The following is a 26,326-nucleotide window of genomic DNA, read 5'->3' as shown; positions in this document are numbered from 1 at the left end:
CTTACTCTATGCCATGCTATTGCCTCAGTCTTTCAGGACGCCAAAACTGGAAACTGCACATCTTTCGTCGTCGTTCTTTCCATATCCGTCGAGGATTTCTGACATGTCCTCCGCTGCTGCCTCGCCGTAATGTGCAAGAACGGGCCTCGCTGTCTGTCTTCGCCTGTCGCCCTTGCCCTATTCTGTCCCTCTGTTCTGGCGGTTCTTGTCTCACCAGGCCACTAAGGCCGCTGAGGCGCTCGTTGGCAAGCGCTAGAGTACTAACGCAGGCACGTCAGAGGAAGAGTCCCGCCACGCAGGCTCGGGCCATCTTAGGAAACGGTTGGTGCACGGAGAATACGGAACTGGACTCCGTATGCTGGCTGGCTGACTCGTTTGCGCGGTTTTGTGACCTTCCCTTTTGGTGGGCTAACAAAAGAGCGTCCCCAAAAGAAGTGATATAGTGTCCACCGCACTGTTCGAATAAAGGCTTTAGTGGACTGTGAGGGGACCTGTGAGGAGATCTGCGGGCGCAGGGAGGAGAGACGAAACGAGGAAGGAGAAAGGCGGAGTGCACACAAAGGGAAGGGGCGATGTGGTTTGATCTTTATCCTCGTCCCGTGCATCTCGTATTCTGCATCTTTCCTCCTCGTCCTGGTCTTCCTCCCGTTAATTCATTCCATCAATTCCATCTCTCGTTCATCGCTACCACAAAAGCACAAATCGACTCCTCTCCACGCTTTCCAGCCCTATTTCTCGCTCATCCCTGTGTCGCGTGCCGTCACTGTGGAACTGTGGAACTGCCTGAGCGATACCAAATCCGCCACTAAAAATACGCCGAACTAACCCGCGATAGGACGAGTGAGGACGAGTGCCGGGCGCTACGTCTGCATTGCGTGTCGTCATCGACCGAGCTGCTCCTTGCCCTTTCACTATTTCGACAGTTCCTTGTCGACTGCATCGGATTTTCGCCGTCAACTTCACGCTCCCCTCTCCCCTTCCCACGCATTCTTACAGCAAGATGTCGTGGGATCTCCTCTCACGCCGCATCGCCCGGGCGGCCAACAGCAAGTTCATCTACGGACAGATTGTACGATGTCCCGCTTTTGCTCGTGTTGTTTTCTTTTGTACATTTTGTGGTTCTTCCCTTCTCTCGTGCTAACAATCCAGCCACTGCTCCATTCCATCATCTTCCTCATCGAAATGGCCCTCGCCGCCCGCCTCACCGCTCGCTTCAATGCCTACTACGAAGAGCGCCCCGTCCTGACCATGATGGTCACCAACGCTGTCCTGGGCGGCATCGCCGACACCGTCGCCCAGACCATTACGTCGATGAAACAGCGGCAGCTGCGCAAGGGCTACGCGGCCAAGGACGACGACGACGTTGCCTTGGGACGCTACCCGTCGTACCGTGACCGGGACGACGCCAACAAGGACGACTCGGTCGTTGTCGAGATTCACGAGCTCGCCGGCGGCCGCACCCCCAACTCGACCGGCAACGGCATTGGCTCGGTGTCGTCGGCGGCGTCGTCGGCCCACTCCAGCCGCAACAGCTCCCCCGACAACACCATTGGCAGCAACAACACCATCGTCCCCGCCTCCAAGATGCTGCCCCCGCCCTTTGACTTTGAACGCCTCACGCGCTTCATGGCCTACGGCTTCGGCATGGCCCCGATCCAGTTCAAGTGGTTCCAGTTCTTGTCCCGCACGTTTCCCATCACCAAGACCGCGTCCGCCCTGGGGGCCACCCTCAAGCGCGTCGCCATGGACCAGCTCGTCTTCGCGCCTGTGGGCATTGCCTGGTTCTTCACCGTCATGACCGTCACCGAGGGCGGCGGCCGGCACTCTGTCCAGATCAAGCTGCGCGACATGTTTGTGCCCACGCTCAAGGCCAACTTTATGGTCTGGCCCGCCGTCCAGCTCATCAACTTCCGCCTCATGCCCGTGCAGTTCCAGCTGCCCTTTGTGTCCACCGTCGGCATTGCTTGGACCGCCTACCTGTCCCTGACCAACGCCGCCGAGGATGTCCAGCAGGTCAAGGCACACGTGCCGGACGCGCCGAGGATTCGGTTGGAGTGAGCGGGAGGGGAGGTTGTGAACGTTTTGTGATGTGACGATGTTGATATATCGTCGTCGTCATTGTCCTCGTTACTGTCATAGTCCTTCCATTGTCTTGATTTACTGTACGCTGGTTTTGGGTTCGGTTTGCTTTCATCCCATTTTTCTTTATTTGTTTCCTTCTTTTTTTTTTCATTTACACGAACTCGTCCCGTCTCGGCAGCAATCGGTTATGGCGGGCGTTTTGGAGTTGGGATACACAAAGTCGGAAAGACTTTGACTACACGGACAGGGAGATCGAAAAATAAAAGAGCCTTCTACACACTTGCATCACATGTTTGGGGCGTAGTTGCGTCGTGCCTTCTTTATTGGGGTAATGCATCCCATGTCAATAACACTAGGGTACGGAATTCAATGCAATCAAGTTCATAAGTACGATGGAAGGAGCGAGGGGCGCTCCTGCTTGTTCCGAAAATAAACAGTGACCAGCCGTTTCGTCTGTTGACTACCGGCTACGCCTACGGGTACGACGTACTTTAACAGTCGCAACATCCTCGTGAGGCGCACAAAGTCGGCGATTCAAACATCAGATGGCCGTGGGCTCACGTCAACCTCACAAAACGGCCTCAATAAAGGAAAGAACCGCTGACGTTCCAATTCGTCCCAATTCGTCCCAATTCATCTCAATTGCAGCGAAAATACTCGCTGACACTGTGTTGCTCCTGCCATTTGTGGTCCGGCGTTGTGACTCGGTAATGAGACCAGCCGCGACCCCGCCATGTGTAGATAGCGTGGTTTTGGAGCTCCTGGGCCAATTGACCCCGCCAGGTGGTCGGTCTTCTGTTGGGGGAGCTCCTGCCAATTCTGCGTCATTTTCAAGTTTTTTTTTTGGTTGCTGAGTCGCCGGAAGGTGCGACCCAGCCAAACATCCACTGTTGACTTTGCCTCCTGCCTCCTGCCTGCCGTCTTAGTGTAGTATATGGGAAGCTGGGCCTTCCTTCTTTTTTCGTCTTTTTCGTCTTTTTCGTCCTCCTTCCTTCGTCCCAAGTCTACACAACGCTCCTTCCTACAACGAAGTAAACACGCCGTCTTGCTTACCATATCCACACCCAACACAGTCACAATGTCTCTCGCCGACAAGCTCTCGATTGAGGACGTCGAACTCAAGGGCAAGCGGGTTTTAATTCGCGTCGACTTCAACGTGCCGCTCAACGAGGACAAGAAGGTCACGAACACGCAGCGCATCGCCGGTGCCGTTCCCACCATCAAGTACGCCCTCGAGCACGGGGCCAAGGCGGTCATCCTGATGTCCCATCTGGGACGTCCGGATGGCCACCCCAACGCCGACTTAAGCCTCAAGCCGGTGGTCCCCGAGCTCGAGAAGCTGCTGGGCGGCACCAAGGTTACCTTCGCCCCCGACTCGGTGGGCCCCGAGGTCGAGAAGATTGTGGCCGACGCTGCGAATGGCGCCGTCATTTTGCTCGAAAACCTGCGCTTCCACCTTGAGGAGGAGGTCGAGATTAAAATTAAAGAGGCCGATGACACGATCACGAAGATCAAGGCCGACAAGGACAAGGTCGCCGAGTTCCGTGCGGGCCTCACCAAGCTCGGCGACGTGTACATCAACGACGCGTTTGGCACGGCCCACCGCGCCCACTCGTCCATGGTCGGCATCGACCTGCCCCAGAAGGCTGCGGGCTTCCTTTTGAAGAAGGAGCTCGAATACTTTGCGCTGGCGCTCGAGAACCCCAAGCGGCCCTTCCTCGCCATCCTGGGCGGTGCCAAGGTCCGCGACAAGATCAAGCTCATCAACAGTTTGTTGGACAAGGTCAACGCGCTCATTATCTGCGGCGGCATGGCCTTTACGTTCAAGAAGGTGCTCGACAACGTCGCCATTGGCAACTCGCTGTTTGACGAGGAAGGCGCCGAGACGGTACCGGAGCTCATGGCCAAGGCCAAGAAGAACAATGTCAAGGTTGTTTTCCCCGTCGACTACGTGACGGCCGACAAGTTTGACAAAGAGGCCAAAACGGGAAGCGCCACCGACGCCGAGGGCATCCCCGACGGCTGGATGGGCCTGGACTGCGGCCCGGCGTCGTCCAAGCTGTTTGCGGACACCATTGACGAGGCCCAGACCATTGTGTGGAACGGCCCGCCTGGCGTCTTTGAGTATGAAAAGTTTGCCGACGGCACCAAGGCCATGCTGGCCGCGGCCGTGCGCGCGGCCGGCCAGGGCAAGATTATGATTGTTGGTGGCGGCGACACGGCGACGGCGGCATCCAAGGTCGAGGACAAGCTCAGCCACGTGTCGACGGGTGGTGGTGCCAGCCTGGAGCTGCTGGAGGGCAAGGAACTGCCGGGTGTCGCTGCGCTGGACGCCAAGTGAGTTTACGAGGGAGTAAAGGGCAATGGAACAGACCGAACAGAGTATACGGATTAAGCAAGAATGCACATGAGGGCGACGGAACACTGTGCACAAGTATGACGATCAAACAACAGCCTTGAGGAATAGGTATTCAAGGTGCAGACTGGAAACATAGATAGTCAGGTCTAATCAAAACACGCAACAGTCGACAGCAAAAGCACAAATGACAGTGGGCTTCTGTGAATGAACTACAGTGAATGAATGCAATATATTCTTTTTGTGTACTTGTACTACGACAGTGTGTTTGAAGCCATGTTGCACAGTCGCCATTGCTCTGTAACCATGCCGCACCCCGTCGTTGTTTGTAGCTATGCTCGTCTCCTGTCCACGGCGCATTGCCAGGGCCGCCGGGTGTCATCCGTTGATGTCTGCCATTGCCTTTGTCATCGTCGTCCATCGTCTTATCGTCTGCCATCTGCCTCATCGTGTCTACCGTCTCTTGCCCGCCTCGACCTTTTTGATCTCCTCCCTGGGTGTGTTAGTAGGCCATTGTGCTGGAGGGGCGTGTTTTTGGCGCCACTACTCGCTACTCACTTCAACTGCGCCGAAAAGTCGTCGCTCGTGTCGTCGTCGTCCCACGACTCCTCCCACAGGTGCTTGCTGGTCGTCGTGCCGTCGCCTGCCGCCTCCGTCTCCTCGGGCGCCCAGTCGTCGACGGGAAAGTCTTCAAACTCGTCGTCCTCGCCGAGCGTCACGGCCTTGGCGGCGTCGGGCTTGGGGTCGGCGGGCGTGGTCGTCGACGCGGCGGCCGGCTTGTCGTCGGCCTTGGTGGTACTTGAGGCCATTGTTTGTGTGTGTGTGCGTGTGTGAGCGTGTGTGGCGAGGGTGTAAATGCAGAGTGCAGTTGGTAGAATGAAAAGAGGACGTCGACAGCAAAATGGTTAGCGTGTAAGAGTGATGTCGTGAATGGTCGTGGGTACTACGGAAAAGCTTGGGATGGGAAGTTGGATGCTGGTCACTTGGATGCTGCGAAATCGCAACTTGCTTGCGTTGACGAGATGGACGCCTGTGGTGGCGCTGGACTGCCCCTTGACCACTAATCCTCTAGCTAGCCCACCTACTGCCGCTACTCACCGCCTTCCCAAACGTGAGCTTTATTGGGCGCGCACTGCAGCGTTTGCACCCCTGTAACTAACTGCTCGTGCCGGATTGCCACCAAGTCTGTATAGGAGCTCGACCGGTAGGCCAACTGGCAAAATAGAGCCCTCTTACACCAAGGCTAGACAACGAGTCTGAAGTGCCGTGAATCAACAGTCTGCAGGTATATCTATAAAGAAAGACGTATCATCAACCATGACGTGCGCTGTTGATGCTAAGAGTTGCTGGGATCGAACCAGGCTGTAAGGCAATAATACGGCGTAAGTGCTGTGCTTTACTGGGTTATAGGCTGTATTTTGGGGGAAAGATTTACACCCAGCCGGCTCCCACTACAATGTACAGAGACACGGCCGCTTTCCAGTGACTTATAGGGCTCCGGGCGTAGTGGGCTAGGTTGGCTTCATAATCACACATCACACACATCGACACGCAAAGACGTGACCTCGGCTCGAGAACAATCCCTTTCTATTGCTTGATTGAGTAGCTTTCTGTCTCTATCCTTCCCACTGCAGCTCAAAGACGCCCGTTCGTAGACCGTCTCACCACGACCTGGACGAGACATCTCCCGGAAGCGTGGGACAGACAAAGAAGAAAAGACAACATGAAAGACGATGTCTCGTAAACGGTAAAAAGGCAAATACAGCGGTAGAGAGAGACAGGAGATAAAACAAGAAGAAAAAAAACACTAAAAAGGTTGAAGGACAAAGAAAAAAAAAAGAAATGCAAAACACGGTACAATACACACTCGTCCGAAAACAAAATAGAGGCCATCGCCCTCCACATGGCCCCAGGGATTGTCCGCCGCGTCTCGCCGGAACAGACAAGCCAGAGGAGAGACACCAAAAAGGGTGCAGCAAGTCCTCACCGACCCGCTCTCCCTCTTGCTGTCCCTTGTCTGCGGTGCTGTCCCAGTTCGACATCCCTGTAACATGGTCGACTCGGAGACTCGGATGCAGAGGCATAGGCCAATGGTAAGGTCGTGACAAGGTCGTGGTCGTGGTGAGGTCGTGGTGAGGTCGTGGCAGCTCCCACAGCAACCTAGCGAGGCCCAGTCGCAGAGGAAGCACCAATGGGCGCCGTGCCGTGGTTCGCGTCAGCGCCGTTAAAGTTGCCGATGCCACCCAGCCCGCCACCGACGCCGCCGAGGCCGCCGAGGCCGCTGCCGAAACCGCCAATGCTGCCAATCCCGCCCAGACCGCCGCCGCCGCCGCCGCCGCTGCCGAACCCGCCGAAGCCGTTGCCCGTCGGGAAACTGCCAAAGCCCGCGTCGCCACCACCACCACCACCACCACCACCAGCCGCACTCCCGCTCCCAAACCGCTGCAGCAGCCCCTGCGCGTCCGGCACCCACCGGATGCCCGTGACGGCGCCGTCGGCGAGCGCGAGCGGCGACGCTCCGCCGCTGCCGCGGTGGTGGGCGGGCGTGCCGCGCTGCACCTCAAAGTTGCCGCCGCCGTTCTTGCTGTTGCCTTCGGTGTCGTACAGCAGGTCGAGCTCGCTGTCCTGGACGGCCGGCCCCGGCAAGAAGTGCGTGGCCAGCGCGCCGACGCGGGCCTTGACGCGGTCCATGGGGAGGAAGGCGTTGGCGTCGGGGGTGTCGGAGGCGTTGCGGGCCGTGTCCGTTGTCTTGGCCGTCTTGGTCGTCTTGGCCGTCTTCTCTCCCTCGCCTTTCTCACCGTCGGCCTCCTCGTCGGCCTCCTCGCCAGCCTCTTCGTCCTTGGCGTCAGCGTCAGCAGCCTCCGCGGCGAGCTCCTTGCACGCCCGGCAGAGCAGCTGCCGCAACGTCACGGACCGGCCCTGTGTGGACCGCCCCAAACTCCCGCCGTGGTGCGGCAGTGCCCCAAACGAGCCGCCCAACGCGCTCGGCGCGGGCATCGCCATCGGCATCGGCAGGCCCCAGCCAGGCGGGCCCACCATCCCGGGCGGTCCCACCATCCCGGGTGGTGCCACCATGCCAGGCGGTGCGCCCATGCCACCACCAAACGCACCCTGGGGTGGCGGGAATGCACTGCCGCCCATAGCCAGGTGGTGGTGGTGCTGCTGCTGGAGGTGTTGGAGGTGTTGCTGCTGCTGTTGCTGCGCATGTTGAGGGTGTTGTGGTTGGCCTGGTTGGCCGGGTTGGCCAGGCAGGGGCGCCCAGACAGAGGATGGCGACATGAACGGCGACGTCAGGTCGACACCAGGACCAGGACCAGGACCGGGGGCCGGGCCTGGACCAAACGACGGCCGTGCATGCTGCAGCGGCAGGTGGTGGTGGGACCGCATCGACGCGAACCCGCCCTCTAGGCCAACGTCGGAGTCGTCGAGCAGCGCGCGGGAGCCCAGCCGGTCTTCGTCATGGTGGTGCTGGGTGTGGGTGTGGGTGTGGGTGCCGGTGGCGGCGCCAGCGCCAGGGTCCGTCTTGTCGCCGCTGTCTGTCGACGGCGACGACCCGATCGCGCCCGCCCGCTGGCCGTGCACCGTGCTGCCGGGACGGCCAATGGGTGCGGGCCGGCCAATCGGGAGCGACGCGAGACCGCTGCCGCCCGGCGACGAGCCCGTGTCAAAGCCGCTGCCACCACCACCACCGCTACCGCTACCGCCAATGGATGCCTGCCGCGAGTGCGTGTGGTGGCCACCGTCTGTCGGCAGCGAACCAATCGGCGTCACCACCGACCCATCCGTGCTCAAGTTGTTGGCAAGTCCAGGAAACCCAGGCGGCGGCGGCGGTGGGACCATTGGGCCAAAGCCGCTGCCGGCGCGACCGATGCTGTTGACGGCCGACGACGACGCCGACGACGACGACGAAAGCATCGGGAGCATGCCCGGCGGACCCGTAACGCTGCGGAAGCCGCTGTTGCCAACGCCGCCGTAGTGCAGGCCCGGTTGGCTGCCAAAGCCGGGAGGCAGCGTGACAGGCGGCTGTCCGCCGCCGCTGCCGAGGCCAAACGGCATCATGGTCGGCGAGCCCGGCGCACCAGCCAGTCCGAGACCCATGTGCTGTTGTTGGTGATGCTGCTGCGGCTGCTGCTGGGAAACAGACAGAGGCCGTGCGATCCCGGACAGAGGCGATGTCGGGAAGAAGGACGCGCCACCACCCGACAACGTGTGCTGGCCAAAGAGGCCGGCGCCCGACCACCCGGCATGGGCGCTCGACTGCACGGGCGTCATGGGGTTGGGCGATGCGTTCTGGCTCTGGCTGCCGGGGCCACCACCACCACCACCGGACCCAGACAGAGAGGCGGTACGCGAGCTCGAGCCGGCGACGCTACTCCCATTGCCGGCGGCACTCCCAACGGCCTGTCCTGCTTGTCCTGCCTTGGGCCTCATGGGCGTCGGCGCCTTCTGGGGTAGAGTGACGGGCGTGGCGGCCGTCGGCTGCGGCGAGTGGGCGGCCTGGTTGGTAAGCGGCAAGGCCGGGACGGGAACGGGGACGGGGACGGGGACGGGCGCCTTTTGGCTTTGGCTCTGGTCCGACGACGGGCGCTTGGGAAGTGTGACGGACGGTCCTGTCGGCGTGGCGGTTGCAGTGGCGACGGGCACGACGGGGACGGGGGCTCTCGTCTGCGCTGGGCCCGACGGCGCCGCTCTCTGGGCCGCCCGTTCTTCCTGGCGCTGCCGCTCGCGTGCCTCGTTGGCCCGCGCCCGCGCCTCCTTCTCGCGCTTGTCGCGCTCCTGCTTCTCCTTGCGCTCGCGGCTCTCGCGCTCGCGCCGCTCCTGGTCTTCCCGGTCGCGCTGCCGCGCCTCTTCCTTGAGCTTCTTGTCGCGCTCCTTGGCCTCGCGCGCCCGGCGCTCCTGGTCCTTTTGCTCGTTGATGCGGCGCTGGCGCTCGGCCTCTTTGCGCAGGCGCTCCTCCTCCTCGGCCCGGCGCTGCGCCTCGCGCTTCTTGCGCTTCTCTTCGGCCTTGCGCTTCTGCTCGTCGTCGCGGCGCGCCTCTTCGGCGCGGCGGGCCGCCAGCTCGGCCGCGCGCTCGGCTTCTTTGCGCGCCTTCTCGTCGGCCAGGGCCTTCTTCTTCTGCGCCGCCTTGTCTTTGCGCTTCTGCGCGTCCTTGGCGCGCTTCTCGTCGCGCTTCTGCTGGCGCGCATTGTCCTCGTCAATCTCGTCAAACAGGCGCTGCTGGCGTTCTTTCGACACCTTTTCGCGGTACGCCGTCAACACGCGCTGCTCAAACATGCGCGCGGCGAAGATTTGGAACATGCGGCGGCCCTCCTCCATGCGCTGCTCCTCCGTCATCGTGTCCTACCGACGTTCGTTAGCACCCAAACCGATAAACAAACCATGGTCCTTGGCTCTACTAACAAATATGACCTCTTCTTCGTCGTACTCCTCGTCCTCGCTGCCGTAGTCCTCGTCGTCCTCGTCTTCGGGCCCGTAGTCCTCTTCCTCGGACGCAAGGTGGTGGTTGTGGCCGTAGGCGCCGCCGTTCATGCCCGGCGGACCATAGCCGCTCGCACCGCCGACACCGACACCGCGGCCGCCTCCGCCGCCGACGCCGCCGCCGACACCGACGCCGCCCGCGTATTGATCTTTCGCATCCTCCTCGCGCGCCATACGTCGCTCGGCGAGCTGCTCCATCATCTCGATAAACTTGCGGCCGTCGTTCTTGAGCAGGTCGTCGGCGACGGTCAGGATGCCGCCGTGCACCTGCAGCGAGTTGCCAAAGTTGAAAAAGTCGTTGGCGTAGTCGCGGTGGATCTCGTCCGGCGGGATGTCTTCTTCGTCGTCTTCGTCCTCGTCGTCCTCGTCGTCGTCTACCTCGTCGGGGTCATCGAGGTCGTCGTCCTCGTCGCTCTCGTCGTCTTCTTCGTAGTCCCCTTCTTCGTCGCCGTCGTCGTCCTCTTCGTCCGCGTACGCCTCGTCCACGTCATCGTCGTCCACACCCTCATCGTCACCGTGCCGTACGATGCGGCCGCGCGACGGCTGGTGACTACGACCCGAGGCCGAGCCGGAACGATGTCCGGGGTGATGTTGGTGGTGGTGGTGCGCGTGGCTGTGTGCGTGGGCAGGCGGGTGGGCGGCGTCGCGGCCGTTCGAGTGGCCGTGTCCAGAGCGACTGTCGCTGGCCGTCAGCGCCGGCGGTCGGCCGCCATTTTGTAGTGGCTGTCGTTGCTGCTGCTGCTGCTGCTGTTGCTGCTGGCCAGCCGGGTCGTTGGCAAACTGCTCAAGCTCTTCGTAGTACGAGTCGTACAGGCCCTCCAGCTCCTCCTCGATCGCGGTCCTCTTACGGCCGCAAAAGTGGCAGCTGCACGTCATCTTCTGCTGCTCCTTCATCTTCTTGAGGACCGTGTCCTTTTCGACCTTGACCAGCGACTTGCGCTCGTCCTCGCTCAGGTCCAGCCAGAACTCCTTGATCCGCTGGCGCTCCTCTTGCGAGTTGGTGTTCCAAATCTTTTCCTTGGACGATGCCGACGGCCGCGGCTGCTGCTGCTGCTGCTGCTTTGCTGGCGGCAGCGCACGGTACGGATCGTGGTGTTGCTGGTGTGGATGCTGAAGCTGCAGATTCGCGGGCGCATCGCCTCCGGCCGCCGCATTGTCCTTCTTCTTCTTCTTCTTTTTCTTGGACTTTTTCGATTTGCTCGCCGTGCCCTCCGCCTGCACAGACGTCGGCGGCGCGTCTGTTGCCGCCGTCGTCGATCCGTAGTGGTGGTCGTCGCCCTCGTCGCCGCTGTCACCTGCTTCGTGGTGGGCCAGTGTCGGTTTCGGTGTCGGGCCGGTCGTCGGCTTGTCGCCCAGGTCTATGGTGTACACGCCGTTGGTGCCGTTTGGCGGTGCTGGACGTGGCGGTGCGGACGACACGCCGGGCACTGTCCCTGCGGCCGCCGCGCTGTCCTCTTCAGCCTTTCGTGCCGCCGCCTTGGCCCTTCGCTTGGCCTTTTTGCGGTTGCCGGCCGTCGGCGCGGCCGCAGCGTCCTGCGAAGCCGTGGCCGCCATGTCGGTCGAAGTCGCTTCGGGTGACGGTCGCGTCGGAGAGAGGGCTGGCAGCGGTGGTGCAGTTGCAGTGGCATCGGTTGATGGCGTTGGCGACCCGGGGCTGCCAATCTTGGGGACGGTGATAAACTTGGAGCCATCCTTGTTGGTGTACTTGGCGGTGCCTTTGGCGGACGGGGAGGTCGGTGACGGCAGGGCGCCATTGGCTGTCGTCGCTTCTGTCGCTGCCGCCACTGCCGGTGCTGCTGCTGCTGCTGCACCGCTGGCCGACGGGGGCGGTGGCGGGTGGTTCCGGCGGTTGCCTTTCATTCTTTCTGGTCAACGAGACGATCCAGTGCCAGACACATGGGGAAAGGAGGACGAGATAGCGGTCGAAGGAAATCTGAAAAACGAGGGTACAAGGTCGAAAAGGTCGCAGCGATCAAATCTAGCCAGTCGACGGTCAGCAAAACGGAGCCTGGTGGACGTCTGGGGTGTCACGCGAGAGGCGTGTCCGCGAGCCGAAGAGGTGCCGACAGAGAAATGCGTTTGTGGGGCTGTGGTCGTGCTGCAGTCCGGGGTGAAGGCAGGCCAGGCAAGGACGACGCAAGGCCGTCGCCCCCAGATGCCGTGCAGAAACTCACAATCGTACAGCACCGCGTGCCAGGTCGACGTCGCTCAGGGCGCCGGGCCGATGGTCCTGGTTCTTTCGCCGGTCCGGCGGGGCGTGAGTAGAAACGAAGGAATGCAGAAAATGACGAGACGCAGTGGCCGCTCTGTGCGCACTCGTCGGTCGTTCCGGCAACAGGTGCGAATGTACGTGCAATTGGAACGAGTACAGTCGCTGTCTTGTCGTGTGCGGGTGTCCGGGGTGGGTGAGGCTGAGGTGGATGTGACGATGTTGTCGGAGTGGTGGTGAAGAGACAGAGAGGAGATGTCGTTTGGCCCTTGGGTCACTTTGGCGCTGTTAGGTCGTTTGGGGTTTGGTGCGGATTGGTTGTTTGGTCCGGCACGCACAGTGGGTAGTTTGGCGGGAAAGAGCAACTTCAAGGGCGAGAGGGCTTCGGCAGAAGGAACAGGGTGAGGTTCCGTGGAGGTACTTTTGGGCGTTGTGGCGCGTGGGTGGGTACAATGTGGCGACAGCGGTGAAGTCACGTGGTCTGGCTGGCAACTTTCAACACTGGGCATGCGCTTGGAGTCGACGGTTTCCATTTGCAGAGTACTGTGTTTACAAAGAAGTAATGACTGCAGAGGAAGCTCTTTATTCGAGTCAAAGGCTTGAGCGAATTTAGAGTGCAAACAATGACAGGCTGCAGAGGTTCAACACACAGCCAGCGCTGTCCACGATTAGTGAGGCCAACGGAGCGCGCCTTCCTGGAAATCTCGGTAAGGGCTGGACCAGCACCTGCCATTTTTGTTTAGATCTGTTTAGATCTGTTTACTGAACACTATGTCTCGATCACATTTGAGGCAGGAGCGCTTTGCTGTGAAGATGGCTTTCCACAGCTTCAAGTCCCAAAGCCGTCACCACATCTTATGAGCATTCAATACGATGCGTCAAAGGTGACGCACTTGCGGCTGTACGTCTTATCACTCCGCCTTTTCTTCGTAGCCGCCGGCTTGGCCTGACAGGGGTGTCCGCCGTCGTCGTAGCCGCGCCGTGCCATGGGTGGCCTCAATGGGTTATGTCAAAGGTCTCGACAAATGACTCGACACGGCTGCCTTGTTGGCCCCGGCTTGCTCGTGCTGCATCGTTTACGTTGCTCTCGTCTTCCGCTACGGCTGCAATAGCGCTGCTGTCCGTTGTATGCACAAGTGCACAATGTACGGAGAGGGAGTACAGACGTAAATATGAATGTACAGCAACCGTTTCGTCCACTGCGCGCACATGCAGGCAAAGAAGGCAGAAGTCCTAAAAGCCGTTGGCCTGGCCTGACCACTCACACGCCGCCAGTATGTCGTTGCGTCCTTCTGTGTGCTTTTCTTGTATGGATAATGCTCTGTGCGCTGTACCTTGTGCCTGTGAACGCATCCGCTCGGCTAGGACTGCCAAACAAGTGGGGAGTACGCCTTAAGATCTTGACTCGGTCAGGAAAACGAGCAGTGTGTCCTTGTCACTGCTGCCGCCGTCGGTCGTATTGCGTTTGCTGGTTGTCTGTCTCTGCTGTCCCGTGTCTATTGAATTTTCGAAGAATGGAGGACGACGTTTTGTCTGTGTACTCGTAACCCAATTGGGAAAAAACAGAAACGTAGCAAGCCGGAAAGGGTCCCATCCTGCACAGCCTCCACGAGTGACTGGTTTTGCGGCGGGTCGAGGAATACGAGTAGGAAGAGGGCGGCATCCGTTGTAGAAAATATGAAATCAGAAACGAGATAATGAACGTTACAGGTAACGAAACATGAACAAAGGACGGCGTGACCGTATTGGTAGTAACGTTGAAAGCAAGCCGGATATCTGCAGCCTGATGAACCATAGCAAGAAACGGGAAACGAAGCAGAAAATTCAAATAAAATAAAAATATCAATAAAAATAAAAAGGAGAAGAGCCATACAAGCCAAAATGAGAACCATGGAGACAAGATGGAAAAAGAACAGCAATACGCCCCATTCCGAGTGCATCGTCGCGGCCTCTGCTGCCAAGGCAGATCCATGATCTATGATCCCTTTGTTTTGCTTTTAATGTACATTTTATACTTTTCTACATTGTTGTATTCTTGTATTTTTCCGTATTTCTAGTAAAGTTCTTCTCCATCCGTTCTTCATGTTTGATTCTTCCATCGATTGTTCTCGTTCTGCTTCTGTCCCCTACGTCGACTCCCTGTGTAGCCTTGTAGGCTGTGTAGCCTCTGTACCTGTATCCCCTGAATCCCCTGAATCCCCTGTATTTCGCTGCCGTTGGGCGCCAGCCCCACTAAAGTCAGGATTCGGTAATACTCCGTACTTCTGTACTGCATCCTTGTCCCTGCAATGGCATTGTTCTCGCGTAAACACGCTCGACACTGCTGCAGCCAGCCGCACGAGTGAGTCTGTCATACCACGGCGAGGCGGCTTGGAACCGCAGCGGCATGTTTCTCGCCCATCCGTCGCCAGTACGATATCTCACTGCGTCGAGCACACTGCAGCCCCAGGCGCTTTACGACGTATTAATTCGTACAGGCTTGGCCTGTTACCTAATCCCGGCCGGTTGCCTGCCCAGCAGGGCATCTTTCGTCTCGTTTGGGGAAGGACCGTTCGACTGGGGCCAACCAAACGGGGCTCACGACGCCCACCACACCACCAGTACACCACTACCGCGCGCTGTATTCTGTACGATACGGTGACGATACGCCCTCCTTTCCCTCCTTCCCGCCTAGGTCCAAAAACGCCCTGGCCGGATCGCTTGGTGCCCGCTCATTAGTTCCTTCTCTTTTCGTCTTTCGTCCTTCGCCTTTCGTCCTGTCTTCGTTTTCTTTTCGTCCCTTCCTCTTGACTTCTTCTGCCCTCTCTTCCTCGACTCCTACTTTCATCTTTCTCTCCCCAACTCATTTCCCACGACATCTCGACAATCCGACCAGCAACAATTCCTCGACCACGGCCTTGTCTGCCTGCCCCCTGTCCCATTCACACCACCGTCCGCCCATCACATCCCGCCCCCAACGCCCACCACCCAGAAACCACGCCCCATCGTTTGTCAGACGTCGATTGGCCGCAACACCCGAGTGCCCCGACATTGTGCACGTCGGCCTCTCAGCCTCTGAGCTCGCCATACCCCATCGACTTCGCCGGCGACGCTCTTCCTACACGCTTGACGGGCTCCGCGAGCAGGGGGCATCCAACACCTCCCGGCCTCCGTCCCGGCTTCCGCCTGTTCTTGTCTCTGTCTAGCCCGGCCGTCTGTCCCGGTCGACATCGCGGCACGTCTCGCGGCGGCAAAACAGCGTGTCATGGCGAGCACCGGTGCCGCGCGGGATGTCATCCGCAGGTAGGGCCGCCTCACTTTGTCCCCTCTCCTCTGTCATCCGTCTCCACGCAGGCTCTAACACTTCCAGGAAACTTGTCATCATTGGCGATGGCGCCTGCGGCAAGACGTCCCTGCTGAGCGTCTTCACACTCGGCTACTTCCCCACCCACTACATCCCGACCGTCTTTGAAAACTACGTGACCGACTGCCGCGTCGAGGGCCGCAACGTCCAGCTCGCCTTGTGGGACACCGCCGGCCAGGAAGACTACGAGCGGTTACGGCCGCTGGCCTACGCCAAGGCCCATGTGATCCTCATTGGTTTCTCGGTCGACACCCCCGACTCGCTCGACAACGTCAAGCACAAGTGGATCGAAGAGGCCACGGAGCGGTGCCCCGGCGTGCCCATTATCCTGGTGGCCCTCAAAAAGGACCTGCGGGAGGACCCGCTGGCCGTCGAGGAGATGCGCAAAAAGAGCCTGCGGTTCGTCACCAAGCACGAGGGCGAGTCGGCGGCCAAGGAGATTGGCGCGCGCAAGTACCTGGAGTGCTCGAGCTTGTCGGGCGAGGGCGTCGACGACGTCTTTGAGGCCGCCACGCGGTCCGCCCTTTTAACATTTGACCGGAGCGAGGGCGGCGGCTGCTGTGTCATCTTATAGACGGCTCTGATTCCGCATTCTCCCGCCGACCCCGTCACTGAAGGCGGTTGTTCATCTTGACCCCTGCCACCACCGCGACCACCAAATCGTAACGCCATGGCAAGCGCCCCGACGCCACTATACGTATACATGCGACGACGCTATCACACCACCACCACCACTTGCTGCCGCCACTACCACTGCGACATACACATTGCGTCGCGACCACTCGTTACGACCTCTTATCAACATGCATCAGACGATCCTCCTGCACCTAGACTGCACACAGACTGCACCACAATCACACGTCACCATTCTACATCACACTACACCACCGCTACGACGATACAAACCAGACCTTGTACTAATACACCGACCACCCCTACCATTGTCCGAACGAGGACACGAACCAAATGGTGGGGAGAGGTCCAAAAAGGAGGATGAGAAAGGAGAGCCGGAGATGGTGGCAAAACGTGAGCATGGGCGAAAGGGCGAAAGGGCGAATGAGCTGGGCAAACGGGCAAAAGGGACAATGCGAGCGAAATTGGCTGAACAAGCGAGGTGTGGGCGTTTTTATAAAGCCGTCTCTTTTCCTTTTCTTGTCTTTTCCTTTTTTCTTGTTCTGTTTGTCTCTTTTTCTCTCTGTAATGCTCATAGCAAGCCCTTCCGGAACAAAATTTGCTGGGCTCGAAAGACGTTTGTTTTGTTTTTGTTGTGCATTATGACATCGTTGACGCTACGTCGCTTCAGCCGTTATTTTCCTGTTTCCTTTTCAGTTTTCTGTTTGACTTTCCTACTTACTCTGTAACGAGAGCCTCCCACCACTAGCATCAACCAAGCTAATGTTCTTGCTTCGTTTTTCTTCCCTTCCTTTATATAATGCCCTCTTGTACCACTGTGATGCCTAAACTAATGGCACGTGCTGATTGGTGTTCTCAGAAAGGAGCTGGTCGCAGTCGTGCCTTGTCATCTCGACTATGTAGCGTCACTTTCTCATAGGCTCATATAGGCTGGTGTTTGCCATACTGTGCCGCCAAGCCATTTGTGCGTCGCATCCAAAATTGTTGATCCAATGGTAGTCTATTGATTGCCATGTTAATGTACAGTACGTGCGAGTTGTTGCTCTCACAGGTCGATCGCTCGCTGTTGTTCTCTACCGCTTCCAGTCGTGGTTCCATGCCTCCCGCGCCGGCGTCTCTGTCTGCATCCGCGCATACTCAATCGGCACGCCCCCGTGCCGGTATACCCCCTTCTTCTCCATCGCCACCCGGTACAGGTACCCCTCGTCCCGCAAGCCCGGCCCGCGCATCGTCCGCAGCGCCTCGCACGCGTTCGCCATGCTCTGGTACTGCTGCATCAGCTCCCGCTCGCGCGCCTCCCGCTGCTGCCGCCGGAACAGCAGCCACGCCCGGTGGATCGTCCAGTGCCGCAGGTAGCGGTTGCGGCCCATGCGCAGCGGCGGCGGCACAAACTTGAGTTTGTAGAGGGCCTTGTCGAGAATCTTGATCTTGGGGTCGCGGTCGACCTGGTGGCGCTTGGACCGGCGGATGGGCTGGCCGCCGTGGAAGGCGGCGCCCGGTGGGGGGCCGGCCGGCCGCGGCGTCGAGGACGAAAATGGGCGGGTGGTGGAGGTGGAGGTGGAGGCTGTGATGTGTGGTGCTGTTGTTGGCCGCAATAATGTGAGGCGGTTTGTGAAGGAGGCCAGGAGACGGCCCTGCAAGGCAGAAAGCGCCGACGATGCGGCCATTGTGGGGTGGTCGGGTGTCGTCGGAGCGAGTTATGAATAGAAAAGACCTGGGACGAGCGTTGTCGTCTCAATTGGGTCGCCGTGAAGGTGTTCGTTGTGTATGTTGTCGCCTCGTTCGCCAGTTGAGGTCAAAGACTGCACGCGATGCAGTTGCTACTAGAGAATGGCAGAAAAAAGCGGTGGAAAATTAATGATCCGACCAATCCCGACAGGGAAGGAGCTCATGTCTATGTAGCGACTTAGCGGCTTTGTGCCTGACAGCTGAAGCAGCTCTTGTTTGCTGCTGCTCCACTATAAGATCCCCAGTTCATAGCTCATCTGTAGTGGGTGTTAGTGAATTGCTCAGTGTAAAAGGGATCCATTGGCTTGCTCTCGCTGAACAGTCTTTCACAACCAGCTTCAGATGACCACCTCACAAACCTCATCGTCTCTCGGAGTGGTAGGACCTTTTTTTCTCGGTTTTTATCATTATTAGGTCATGTTATTGACTTGCGTCGTTTCTTCGTTCTTTTTAAATTGTATATTCTTTCAAAAATTTGTATTCCTTATGCCATTGCCACACAAAAAACATGTCTCCTCCAGGTCTGTTTCATGAACTTTTCTGTATGGATGTTCCCTCTGCGAAAACCTTCGTTTCGAGATCGTGCAGGTAAACCTTTGTCTTTTCCCTGTCGAAATCAAATGCAAGCCGTACCATCTCCTGCACCAAGCCTTGATCGGCACTGGCCATCCGACCCAGACGCGTAAAGCATGCGTAGATGCGCGACGAAGGACTGTCCAGGACGTCTGCAAAGGAGCCGCCGGCCAGCGTCCGGCCTTGTTCCTGAAGTGCCGTCTCTGCGGCGCGAAATCCTTTGACATACATTGTACGCGCCGCCTCCTGTCTCGACATGTTTTCGTATGCCAAATGCGCTGGGTCGGCCAAGATGGCCTGAATCTCCGCGTCCGAGTCGAGCAGCGAGAAGGGCATTGGGTAGTGGTTGACGGCCCAGGGAGCCGATTGGGCAAATTCCCAGTCGATGATGGCGACGAAGTTGAACGCGCTGTCCACAAGAATGTTTTGGGTGCCGAGATCCATGTGGTTGAGAGGGAAGCGTTCGCCATCCATGTGTAGGTAGACGGACGTGTTGTGCACAATGTCATGAAACACATAGGCGCCCAATGCAAACCAGGGGAGACGGTCGCCGGGAGGACGACGACTGCTCTCGTGTTGTTCTCTCTTGACTGCGGAGTCGGCGATGGCTTTGAAGTATGCAGCCGTACTTGAGAACGGTCCGGCGTTGTCTAGCCCGTCCAAGGGTGCTGCTGCCAGTTTGCCCAAGCTAGGTTCTTCTCCATCACCTTTACTAATAGACGAAATGGAGCCGATGCAGGAGAATGACAGAGTAGCAATCTCAGCTTGCACGCGAGTCCACTGTGTGATAATGTGCTCTTGTGTGGAGGTCTAGGCATTTACCAGTTAAAAACTGTTTTAGAAGAGACGGATGCGAGAGGGAGAGAAAGCATGGAGAGGCACTGGCAGGAAGATTGCACATGTCAAACTCGACATCCTGGAGTGTGTTCCCGTAGAAGCCTTCAATAAGCATGTACGGAGCACCGAGAGCAGAGGCCGAGTGCGACCCAGCGGGTTCGTAAGCGTACACTGTGGGAATCTTGACATCTGGAAGATGCTTTCTGACATGGCTCATCGTCGCCACTTCGCAGCCAATGGCGTACTGTTCATCCTCGTCGCTGAGGGCCAAAGGCGTGTCAGGGTGTCGTGGTAGGCGGACCCGTGCAATGACAAGACGTTTGTCTTCGGCCACAAGCTCAAAGCAAATCCAATATTGTCCCGCTGAGAAGGGTTTGCTGAGTGTCACAGTCTGTTCGAGAATCTGCTGCGCGTGGTCCACCAAAACAGCTGCATCAAGCTTTGCGATAATCCCCTCCAGCCGCTCTTTCATCCCCCCATAGTTCCAGGGATCAAAGGAGGCCCATTTCGCACTCGGTAGAGCCATCGAGCTCGAAGAGTCCGACTCCATCAATTGCGAATGAGCGAGAAAGCAGACGTGTTCGAACAGAAGCATGACGAACGTCGTAGGCTGTCGTCTAGGTATAAATCGGTGTAACTATGTTCCGTTTTACAGAGCGCAACCGCAAAGCCGAGCCTGGTCGCATGTCGGGTCCTTTGTCTCACGACAGCTGTCGTACTTTATGTCAACCTGTATTCGTAAACTTACTTTGTAGAAGATTGCATGTCCCCTTGCTTTAGATGAAGTGGTTCAGCAGCTCGCCAACTTCTTATTAGTCGAATGCTCTCTTGCCTTTATGATTTTATTTTATTTTTATTTTTACAAAACAGAATATTTTCTTTCCCCTTTTCCTGTTTTTGATTCGTTTCGAATATTTATTACTGACCTTTGTACGATTTTATATATTTATATATTATTCCCCCATTCCAAAGATATTTCATCTTATACTTCTTTACCTCTATTTTGGGTAACGCTCTCAATTCAAAGTGAGAAACGATTTCCAGTCACGTATTCAAGCATGTCCTCTGCCCATTCTATACGACGATATCAATACACATTGTTACGATGGCTAGATTCTTTCAATACTTTCTGCCTCAATGCATCATTCTTCCTTCTATCGTCTGTTATTATTCTAACAGTGTACGCCCCAATCAGGAAGGACCACATCCATGGGCTGGCAAGACCGAATGCACCTTCCACGCATGCCCATTGCTCCTTCCCAACGCGAAGCATTGGTCGCGCTTTCCTCTGAGGCCGTACGACACTGACGCGTAAACAAACAATGGAACAAGGCCGTGTACATGACGTCCAATTCTGGTGTCTCATCATTCGACATCCTTTCTCCACACACATCATGTCCTCTTTATTACATCGCTTTCAAATTCTCCTGTATCGTTCACATCTGCGTCAACATCATTTTGACATCCTTTTACACGTTTCAGCATCACTTCATCCCACCGTTTAATGATATCCTTCTCAAACAATGCTTCCTTCAATCCGGGGGAGGTGACGTTTTCAGCCAACACGTGCTCCTTCTTGATGAATTCGTCCAAGATCAAGGGCACAGAGGTTCTTCCATCCGGTGAAAGGTACCTGTTCTTCATCTGACCGTAAAACGTGAGCAAGGAGTCCATACTGACAACCTCTGACTCGTATCTAGTCCTGGGTCTGTCACTGCCCGACCGTGACCATGACGTCCCACTTGCGCCGTCACTGCCAAGACAACCGGAAGCGCCATGAAGAGAAAAAGGAGGTCCTAGCAAGGGGCCTTGGAGCTAGGAGAGAGGTCCGAAAGACAACAACTACAATATGACCAGCCGCAGCCCTCCACAGAGCGTATTGACGTGTCGTTGGTACACACGGCCATCAGAAGCCTTGAGGAGGTCACGGAGGGCCTGCGGAAGGTGGCGCTGCCTGGCGATGGATTGTTTGTGTCCTGTGATAGTAGGCGTCCCTTTCCGGTTTTGCAGTGGAAATAAATCAATTATGAAAGATGGCATTGCGTCTACATACGATTCCACACCTTTATGACGCCGAGTGACATCACATTGATTCTTGAAAAAGTCTACAGGCGGTCGATGGGGGGCAGGTAGGGTAGGGTAATTGGACAGGTTTCATCACAAGAGCTCGTCCTGTCCCAGCGTGTCCACGCTGTCACCCTCACTTTCATAGTTTCTGCTTCTATCCTCATCCTCGGCTGCCGTGCTCTCGTCCACAATGGACAGTGCTCCCTCTTTGATCAGCTTGAGAAGTTCGTCTTCATACAGCTGATACTGGCGCATCAGCATCCATGAAGAAGAATATTCGAGTGTGTAGCCCCGGTCGCGTTCCTTGATGCAGTCCGGGTCGCCAGACAGCTCCAGCATATGGGCCCAGTGGGCCGGCTTGTACGAGAGTCTTGTCAGGCGACATTGTGCGACGGCTGCGAACTCCGCCACCAGGGCCTTGCGCAGCGCGGTTGCACGACCGGCGGCGTCCCTGGCGGCAGCGGCGGCGGATGCTGCTTTGCGCGACAGCCCCGGGTAGGTGTTGCGGACGGCCGCGGCGACGGCGAGTGCGGCGGTCCCGGCTGCGGCGGCGACTTGGGCGGCCAGCTGCAGCCGGCGGACGTCGTCGACGTCGAAATGGAAAATGACGTCTGTCGCTCTTGTTCGTCCGCTGCTTCGCACTGGCGCCGGTGTCGGCGTCGGCGTCGGTGCGACGACGGTGCCTTTGCTCGTCGTCTCGGAGGCGTACCCAGACGAGCGAAACGGCGATTTGTTTACCTGCTTGTGCTTTGCGAGGTTCATCCGCGTGACCTTCTTTGTGCAGCCTGGCCGGGCCGCCTCGATGGCCGCGTTGACAGCAGTGGTGGCGCACTGGGTAGCCTCTGTGACTTCGATGACCGTGCCGGACGGCGGCATTGGGCAGCGGCTGTTGCCACTGGGAGAGCCCGGGGGGTTCGGCAGCGGATGCTGCTCTGCCAGCCAAGACACCAATGGCCACAAGAGACAGCCCAGCCACGTCTTGCTGAGAAGAGCAAGCAAAATGACGGCGCCCAGGCGGCGGCGGAGGCTCCAATGCGCAGTTGCGGATGTCGCCGTCGATGTCGCATAATAATGGGCTGCATGCGCCTCCAGGAGGGCCATTTCGGTCGTGCCTTGGTACATCTCTGTTCGTACGAGGGGCCGTTCGGTGAAGACTATGTGGCCGCCGGGGTACGCATTCCAGTCGGGCTTGAGGTCGTCGAGCACAGCATGGACCGCGGTGGTCACGGCAAAGGCAATTGCGGCATACGTCTCGGCGACATGGTGATCGTATACCCAGCCTCGGTGTTTGACACTGTCGGCGGCGACATGCGTGACGAACGAAGTAGTGTCCGCCAACCTCTGGAACCGTTCAAATGCGTTCAACACCCCGTACGTGTGTGCATAATCAAAGGTGGATGTCCAGGTGGGGGTGTGGCCGGTCATGGTGCGTTGTCGTTTTGGCGTCGTGTCTTTGAGTGTCTCTTTGTCTCTTTTCTGTAAGTTAAGGAAAGATGTAAAATTTCTTGCGACTATCCAAAATGCGACATTCAGCATTATTTGTATTTTTGGTCGATGGCGAAAGCGGCAGGACATCAGGGAGAACAGGAGGACAGGTATCGTAATCTCTAGTGCAGTGATGTAGTCGGTTTACGCACATGAACGACCGAATTCCAGTCTATTGTAATCCACCAGGGACGGTAGTAAGCACATATGCGTAGATGTATTTATAAGTAGCTGCCTCCAGCCCTAGTCTAGCCGAGATGCACGTCATGGTCCATTGATACTTTAATAGCTACTGAGATACGGACATGTTGTTGTTGTTACTTTGCAGCCCCCCCCAGCCGTGAGTTGGGCGTTGGGTCTCGCCGTTGTTATACAGGTGCTGGTAGACACATTGACGACACTGGCTGCTCGTTCTCATACCATTATGGAGACAACATTTGTCTAGGAATTGGATAACGATATTATTTCATATTTAAAGAGTCAGCCGTGCTGTCAGCCGTGCTTATTCCCTTTTCCCGATGTTGTTGCTGCACACTCCAACCGTGAATTCTCGAATATTAGTATATCCGCAATTTTATGCTGTTCTCCGCCTTTGGAAGGAGGGTAGGAAACATGCACGCATGATGTCTTGTTCAATGCATTGGGAGGAAACGAGAAGGCAGCAAAACTGGCTCGGATTGCAGGGCCTTCCCAAAAAGAGCAAAATTGATAGCTCGGTAGCTCCTGCTTCGTGAACCGTACTGGGCAGAACTGTGCAGATGAAGTAGGAAGTAGGAAGGATGACCATAGGACATAATACAATGTTTGCGGGAATAGAATTTATGTACTTTTACAACGTTCGAGGTGCAGCCGTCCCCCCATCCCCCCGTGTCCCCATCCCATCCGCCCAGCATGTCCACGCAAAGAGAGTTGCGCCTCTGGCGCAGAAACTGGCGGCAGCAACAACAGCAACAACAGCAACAACAGCAACAGCAAGATGAAGAGGAAGAGGAGTGCCGGCTGCTTGACAAGCAGCTCTACCAGGAACTACAGCAGCAGCAGCAAAAGCAAGAGCAGGAGGAGGAGCATGAGCAGCAGGAGGAGGAGCAGCAACAGCAGCAGCCCTGGCGTAACTACCCCCCAACCCCCAATCCCCATCGCCCGCGCCGCAGTAGCAGCAGCAGCAGCAAGCTCAGCAACAAGACCGACCAGACCACGTCTTGGAAGACTCGTAGTCGTCGGCCTGGGTGGAATAGCGGTGCTCATAGCCATGGCGAAAGCCGCGGCTGCGCAGCCCACTCCCGCCCAACCAGCCGCGGCCGGCCCCGCTAAATCATCGTCCTAGAAGGACGGTTTTGATGCGGTAGGGTCTGTGGCAACAATAGCAACCGCAATTGCTGCCGGCCTGGCCTACTGGCGGCCGCACACGGCACCGCCCCCACAACAACATCGCGCAGACCCGGCCGAGGTCCTCTCGGTGGCAATTCTCTGGGCGAAGCAATCAACACGCCTGGCGACCGACCTTGTCCGTGTGCTGGAAACAGCACCGGGCAACGAGAGACGCGCAATCACTGGGTACGCCGCCTCGGCCATGCAGGAGTGGCGAGGCATCGTCGGGAGCGTTGAAAAGGAAATATTACTAGCCCGGGCCCGGGAAATAAAAACAGAAATTTTGGTCTCGGCCGATGCTGCCATGGCCGACCTTATTACTAGCCTGGACCATCTCCAATCGTTGTTGTAGATGGCCAATGTTTTTTTTTTTTTTCGTTTTCGTTTTTCTTTTATTTTTTAGAGAAGACAAACAATTTATTGATTCGCCGCTGCTCTGCTCTTATTGACTCGACTTCCCTTTCGTTATGACCCAGCCATAATAGTTGAACGTCCCTTCTGTGTCGCCCAGAATCTCCAGCTCCATGTTCCACGCTCTGCCGTCGTCGCTCTGCAGACTCTTGTCAAAGAGGGGCCGGATAAAGTGCGGCTGTCGGAACGTCACGTACACAAACACGCCCTCGTCTGCCAGCACGCGGTACACCTCCCGCAAGTAGCCGCCCGTGTTGTCCAGCACATCGTCCGGCGGGCTCCACGGGCTGCCGTGGATCATGGCATCGAGCGTGCCCTTGTCGAAGCAGACTTGGACGGACGCCGACGGCACGTCGGCCATGTGGCGCACATCCATCTGCTGCCACCGCATGGACCGGCCCGCGTACCGCGCTGTCATCAGCTGGATCACCGTCGACGAGAAGTCGACGCAGAGCTGGTTGCGGTAGCCGCGCGTCTCGAGTTCCGCAGGGATGACCTGGGTACGGTTAGCAGTCTGAAACAAAACTTGGGAAGCAATCGAAGTGCAATGGACACAGCGGCCTACACTATCACCGCACCCGAGGTGCAGGACACTGGGATTGTCGGCCGGTCCACATTTTGGCCGGCCAAACAGCACTTTGACCAAAAACGGCTCGAGGTCGCTGTAGGAGCGGAACCATTCGTGTGTTGGCTCGTCGGTTGGCGCTGTTTTTGTACTCTCAGTCGTCGCCTCAGCACCTTCCTTCACCGCCACGGAATACCGTCCGTCCCAGAACTCGGCATGACTCAAGACCTCGTCGTTGTGTGGATCGTCCATTGTGGTGGTTGTGGGCGTGGATGCGATTTGCTATGGACGGAACTTGTCTCATAAGGCTGAGATGAGGTTGAAACTGATATTTTTCAATGGCCAGCGCAAGATCAAGTGGGGCACTTTATCTGCGCTATATGGACGTCAAAACAGGCTGCGTATGTAGCAGTTTTACTTTGTGAGACCAGTGTATTTAGTGCATTTGGAGCTTACAGCCCATGGTTTTGCAAGTGATGCTTTGACACTGTCCATTGCTCTAGACGGCTACACCGTCCGAGATACATTTGACCGGGGCGTGGTTGCCTCGCTATTCGCCGCACGACGGGCACAGAGTGTCCTCGCTGTCATACGAATAGTCGTCGGCGCTGTCCACGTCCACGTCCACGTCCACAGCGACATCCGCAGCCTCTATGATGGTCAACGCGGCCGCATGGATGCATTCCAGAAGATCGTTTTCGCAGTCTTGTGAATGCATCACGGCGTCTGTCGCACACGTCAACGCTTTCATGGGGCACAGGTCGCCTTGATCGTGCCCGGCGACGCCAACAGCTTGTTATAGGTATTCAGCGTATTCCCAGCTGCCATTTTGTATGCCTCACCGATTCGACGAACCTCCCAGTAGAGTTGGGAAGCACGCGGCCCGGCGATGTGCATCACGAGCGCTGGTAAGAGTGCGAAGGAGGCCACGAGTGTGGTCTCGCTGCCATTTTGTGGCTTGCTACTAGCAGGCTGCCGCCCGACGAGCATTGTGCATTGTCGGTACAGTAGGCGACAGCCCCCAAGTCAGGCCGAGGCAGTTCAGCCTTTGTCAGCCATGTCGTGACTTGTTGACCTTTGTTGACCTCTGTGGCGTTGCGTTGGGTTGAGGACGTTGTGAGTCGCTCTTTATTCGTCTCTCGTTATATATTGACAACAGAAGCTTCATCTCTGGTCGGCAACTGGTCCTTC

At 57.5% G+C, this 26,326-nt stretch overlaps 12 protein-coding genes across 12 annotated transcripts; 4 read left to right on the top strand and 8 right to left on the bottom strand.

Moving 5' to 3' along the window:
* Window positions 1–1,000: 1,000 nt before the first annotated feature.
* SPSK_06437 (protein Mpv17) lies at window positions 1,001–2,058 on the top strand (the record flags this gene model as incomplete). Its single annotated transcript, XM_016733143.1, has 2 exons — window positions 1,001–1,069; window positions 1,150–2,058. 2 exons carry the CDS (start codon window positions 1,001–1,003, stop codon window positions 2,056–2,058), a joined length of 978 nt encoding a protein of 325 aa, XP_016592685.1.
* Window positions 2,059–3,160: 1,102 nt separating this feature from the next.
* SPSK_06331 (phosphoglycerate kinase) lies at window positions 3,161–4,423 on the top strand (the record flags this gene model as incomplete). The annotated part of the gene is made up of 1 exon (XM_016733037.1): window positions 3,161–4,423. One exon carries the CDS (start codon window positions 3,161–3,163, stop codon window positions 4,421–4,423), a length of 1,263 nt encoding a protein of 420 aa, XP_016592684.1.
* A 468-nt stretch (window positions 4,424–4,891) lies between these two features.
* SPSK_06751 (26 proteasome complex subunit DSS1) lies at window positions 4,892–5,247 on the bottom strand (the record flags this gene model as incomplete). The annotated part of the gene is made up of 2 exons (XM_016733448.1): window positions 4,892–4,931; window positions 4,997–5,247. The coding sequence occupies 2 exons, from the start codon at window positions 5,245–5,247 to the stop codon at window positions 4,892–4,894; spliced, it is 291 nt and encodes a 96-aa protein (XP_016592683.1).
* Window positions 5,248–6,598: 1,351 nt separating this feature from the next.
* Window positions 6,599–9,772, bottom strand: SPSK_05889 (uncharacterized protein; the record flags this gene model as incomplete). The annotated part of the gene is made up of 1 exon (XM_016732598.1): window positions 6,599–9,772. The coding sequence occupies one exon, from the start codon at window positions 9,770–9,772 to the stop codon at window positions 6,599–6,601; it is 3,174 nt and encodes a 1,057-aa protein (XP_016592682.1).
* Window positions 9,773–9,778: 6 nt separating this feature from the next.
* SPSK_06061 (uncharacterized protein) lies at window positions 9,779–11,776 on the bottom strand (the record flags this gene model as incomplete). Its single annotated transcript, XM_016732769.1, has 1 exon — window positions 9,779–11,776. The coding sequence occupies one exon, from the start codon at window positions 11,774–11,776 to the stop codon at window positions 9,779–9,781; it is 1,998 nt and encodes a 665-aa protein (XP_016592681.1).
* Window positions 11,777–15,369: 3,593 nt separating this feature from the next.
* Window positions 15,370–16,042, top strand: SPSK_06616 (Rho family, other; the record flags this gene model as incomplete). The annotated part of the gene is made up of 2 exons (XM_016733318.1): window positions 15,370–15,407; window positions 15,475–16,042. The coding sequence occupies 2 exons, from the start codon at window positions 15,370–15,372 to the stop codon at window positions 16,040–16,042; spliced, it is 606 nt and encodes a 201-aa protein (XP_016592680.1).
* Window positions 16,043–17,174: 1,132 nt separating this feature from the next.
* Window positions 17,175–17,768, bottom strand: SPSK_06642 (uncharacterized protein; the record flags this gene model as incomplete). Its single annotated transcript, XM_016733343.1, has 1 exon — window positions 17,175–17,768. The coding sequence occupies one exon, from the start codon at window positions 17,766–17,768 to the stop codon at window positions 17,175–17,177; it is 594 nt and encodes a 197-aa protein (XP_016592679.1).
* Window positions 17,769–18,357: 589 nt separating this feature from the next.
* SPSK_06279 (uncharacterized protein) lies at window positions 18,358–19,789 on the bottom strand (the record flags this gene model as incomplete). Its single annotated transcript, XM_016732985.1, has 2 exons — window positions 18,358–19,199; window positions 19,225–19,789. The coding sequence occupies 2 exons, from the start codon at window positions 19,787–19,789 to the stop codon at window positions 18,358–18,360; spliced, it is 1,407 nt and encodes a 468-aa protein (XP_016592678.1).
* Window positions 19,790–21,396: 1,607 nt separating this feature from the next.
* Window positions 21,397–22,731, bottom strand: SPSK_06306 (uncharacterized protein; the record flags this gene model as incomplete). The annotated part of the gene is made up of 1 exon (XM_016733012.1): window positions 21,397–22,731. One exon carries the CDS (start codon window positions 22,729–22,731, stop codon window positions 21,397–21,399), a length of 1,335 nt encoding a protein of 444 aa, XP_016592677.1.
* A 951-nt stretch (window positions 22,732–23,682) lies between these two features.
* On the top strand, window positions 23,683–24,511 carry SPSK_06546 (uncharacterized protein; the record flags this gene model as incomplete). Its single annotated transcript, XM_016733249.1, has 2 exons — window positions 23,683–24,028; window positions 24,156–24,511. The coding sequence occupies 2 exons, from the start codon at window positions 23,683–23,685 to the stop codon at window positions 24,509–24,511; spliced, it is 702 nt and encodes a 233-aa protein (XP_016592676.1).
* Window positions 24,512–24,601: 90 nt separating this feature from the next.
* SPSK_06566 (S-adenosyl-L-methionine-dependent methyltransferase-like protein) lies at window positions 24,602–25,387 on the bottom strand (the record flags this gene model as incomplete). The annotated part of the gene is made up of 2 exons (XM_016733268.1): window positions 24,602–25,066; window positions 25,136–25,387. 2 exons carry the CDS (start codon window positions 25,385–25,387, stop codon window positions 24,602–24,604), a joined length of 717 nt encoding a protein of 238 aa, XP_016592675.1.
* A 298-nt stretch (window positions 25,388–25,685) lies between these two features.
* Window positions 25,686–26,125, bottom strand: SPSK_06717 (uncharacterized protein; the record flags this gene model as incomplete). Its single annotated transcript, XM_016733415.1, has 2 exons — window positions 25,686–25,927; window positions 25,978–26,125. The coding sequence occupies 2 exons, from the start codon at window positions 26,123–26,125 to the stop codon at window positions 25,686–25,688; spliced, it is 390 nt and encodes a 129-aa protein (XP_016592674.1).
* Window positions 26,126–26,326: the final 201 nt, after the last annotated feature.

The sequence above is a fragment of the Sporothrix schenckii genome (assembly GCF_000961545.1).
Source record: "Sporothrix schenckii 1099-18 chromosome Unknown Cont38, whole genome shotgun sequence".
NCBI lineage: Eukaryota > Fungi > Ascomycota > Sordariomycetes > Ophiostomatales > Ophiostomataceae > Sporothrix > Sporothrix schenckii.
Note: the sequence above shows the minus strand (reverse complement) of the source record. Positions and strands in the feature narration are given on the sequence as shown.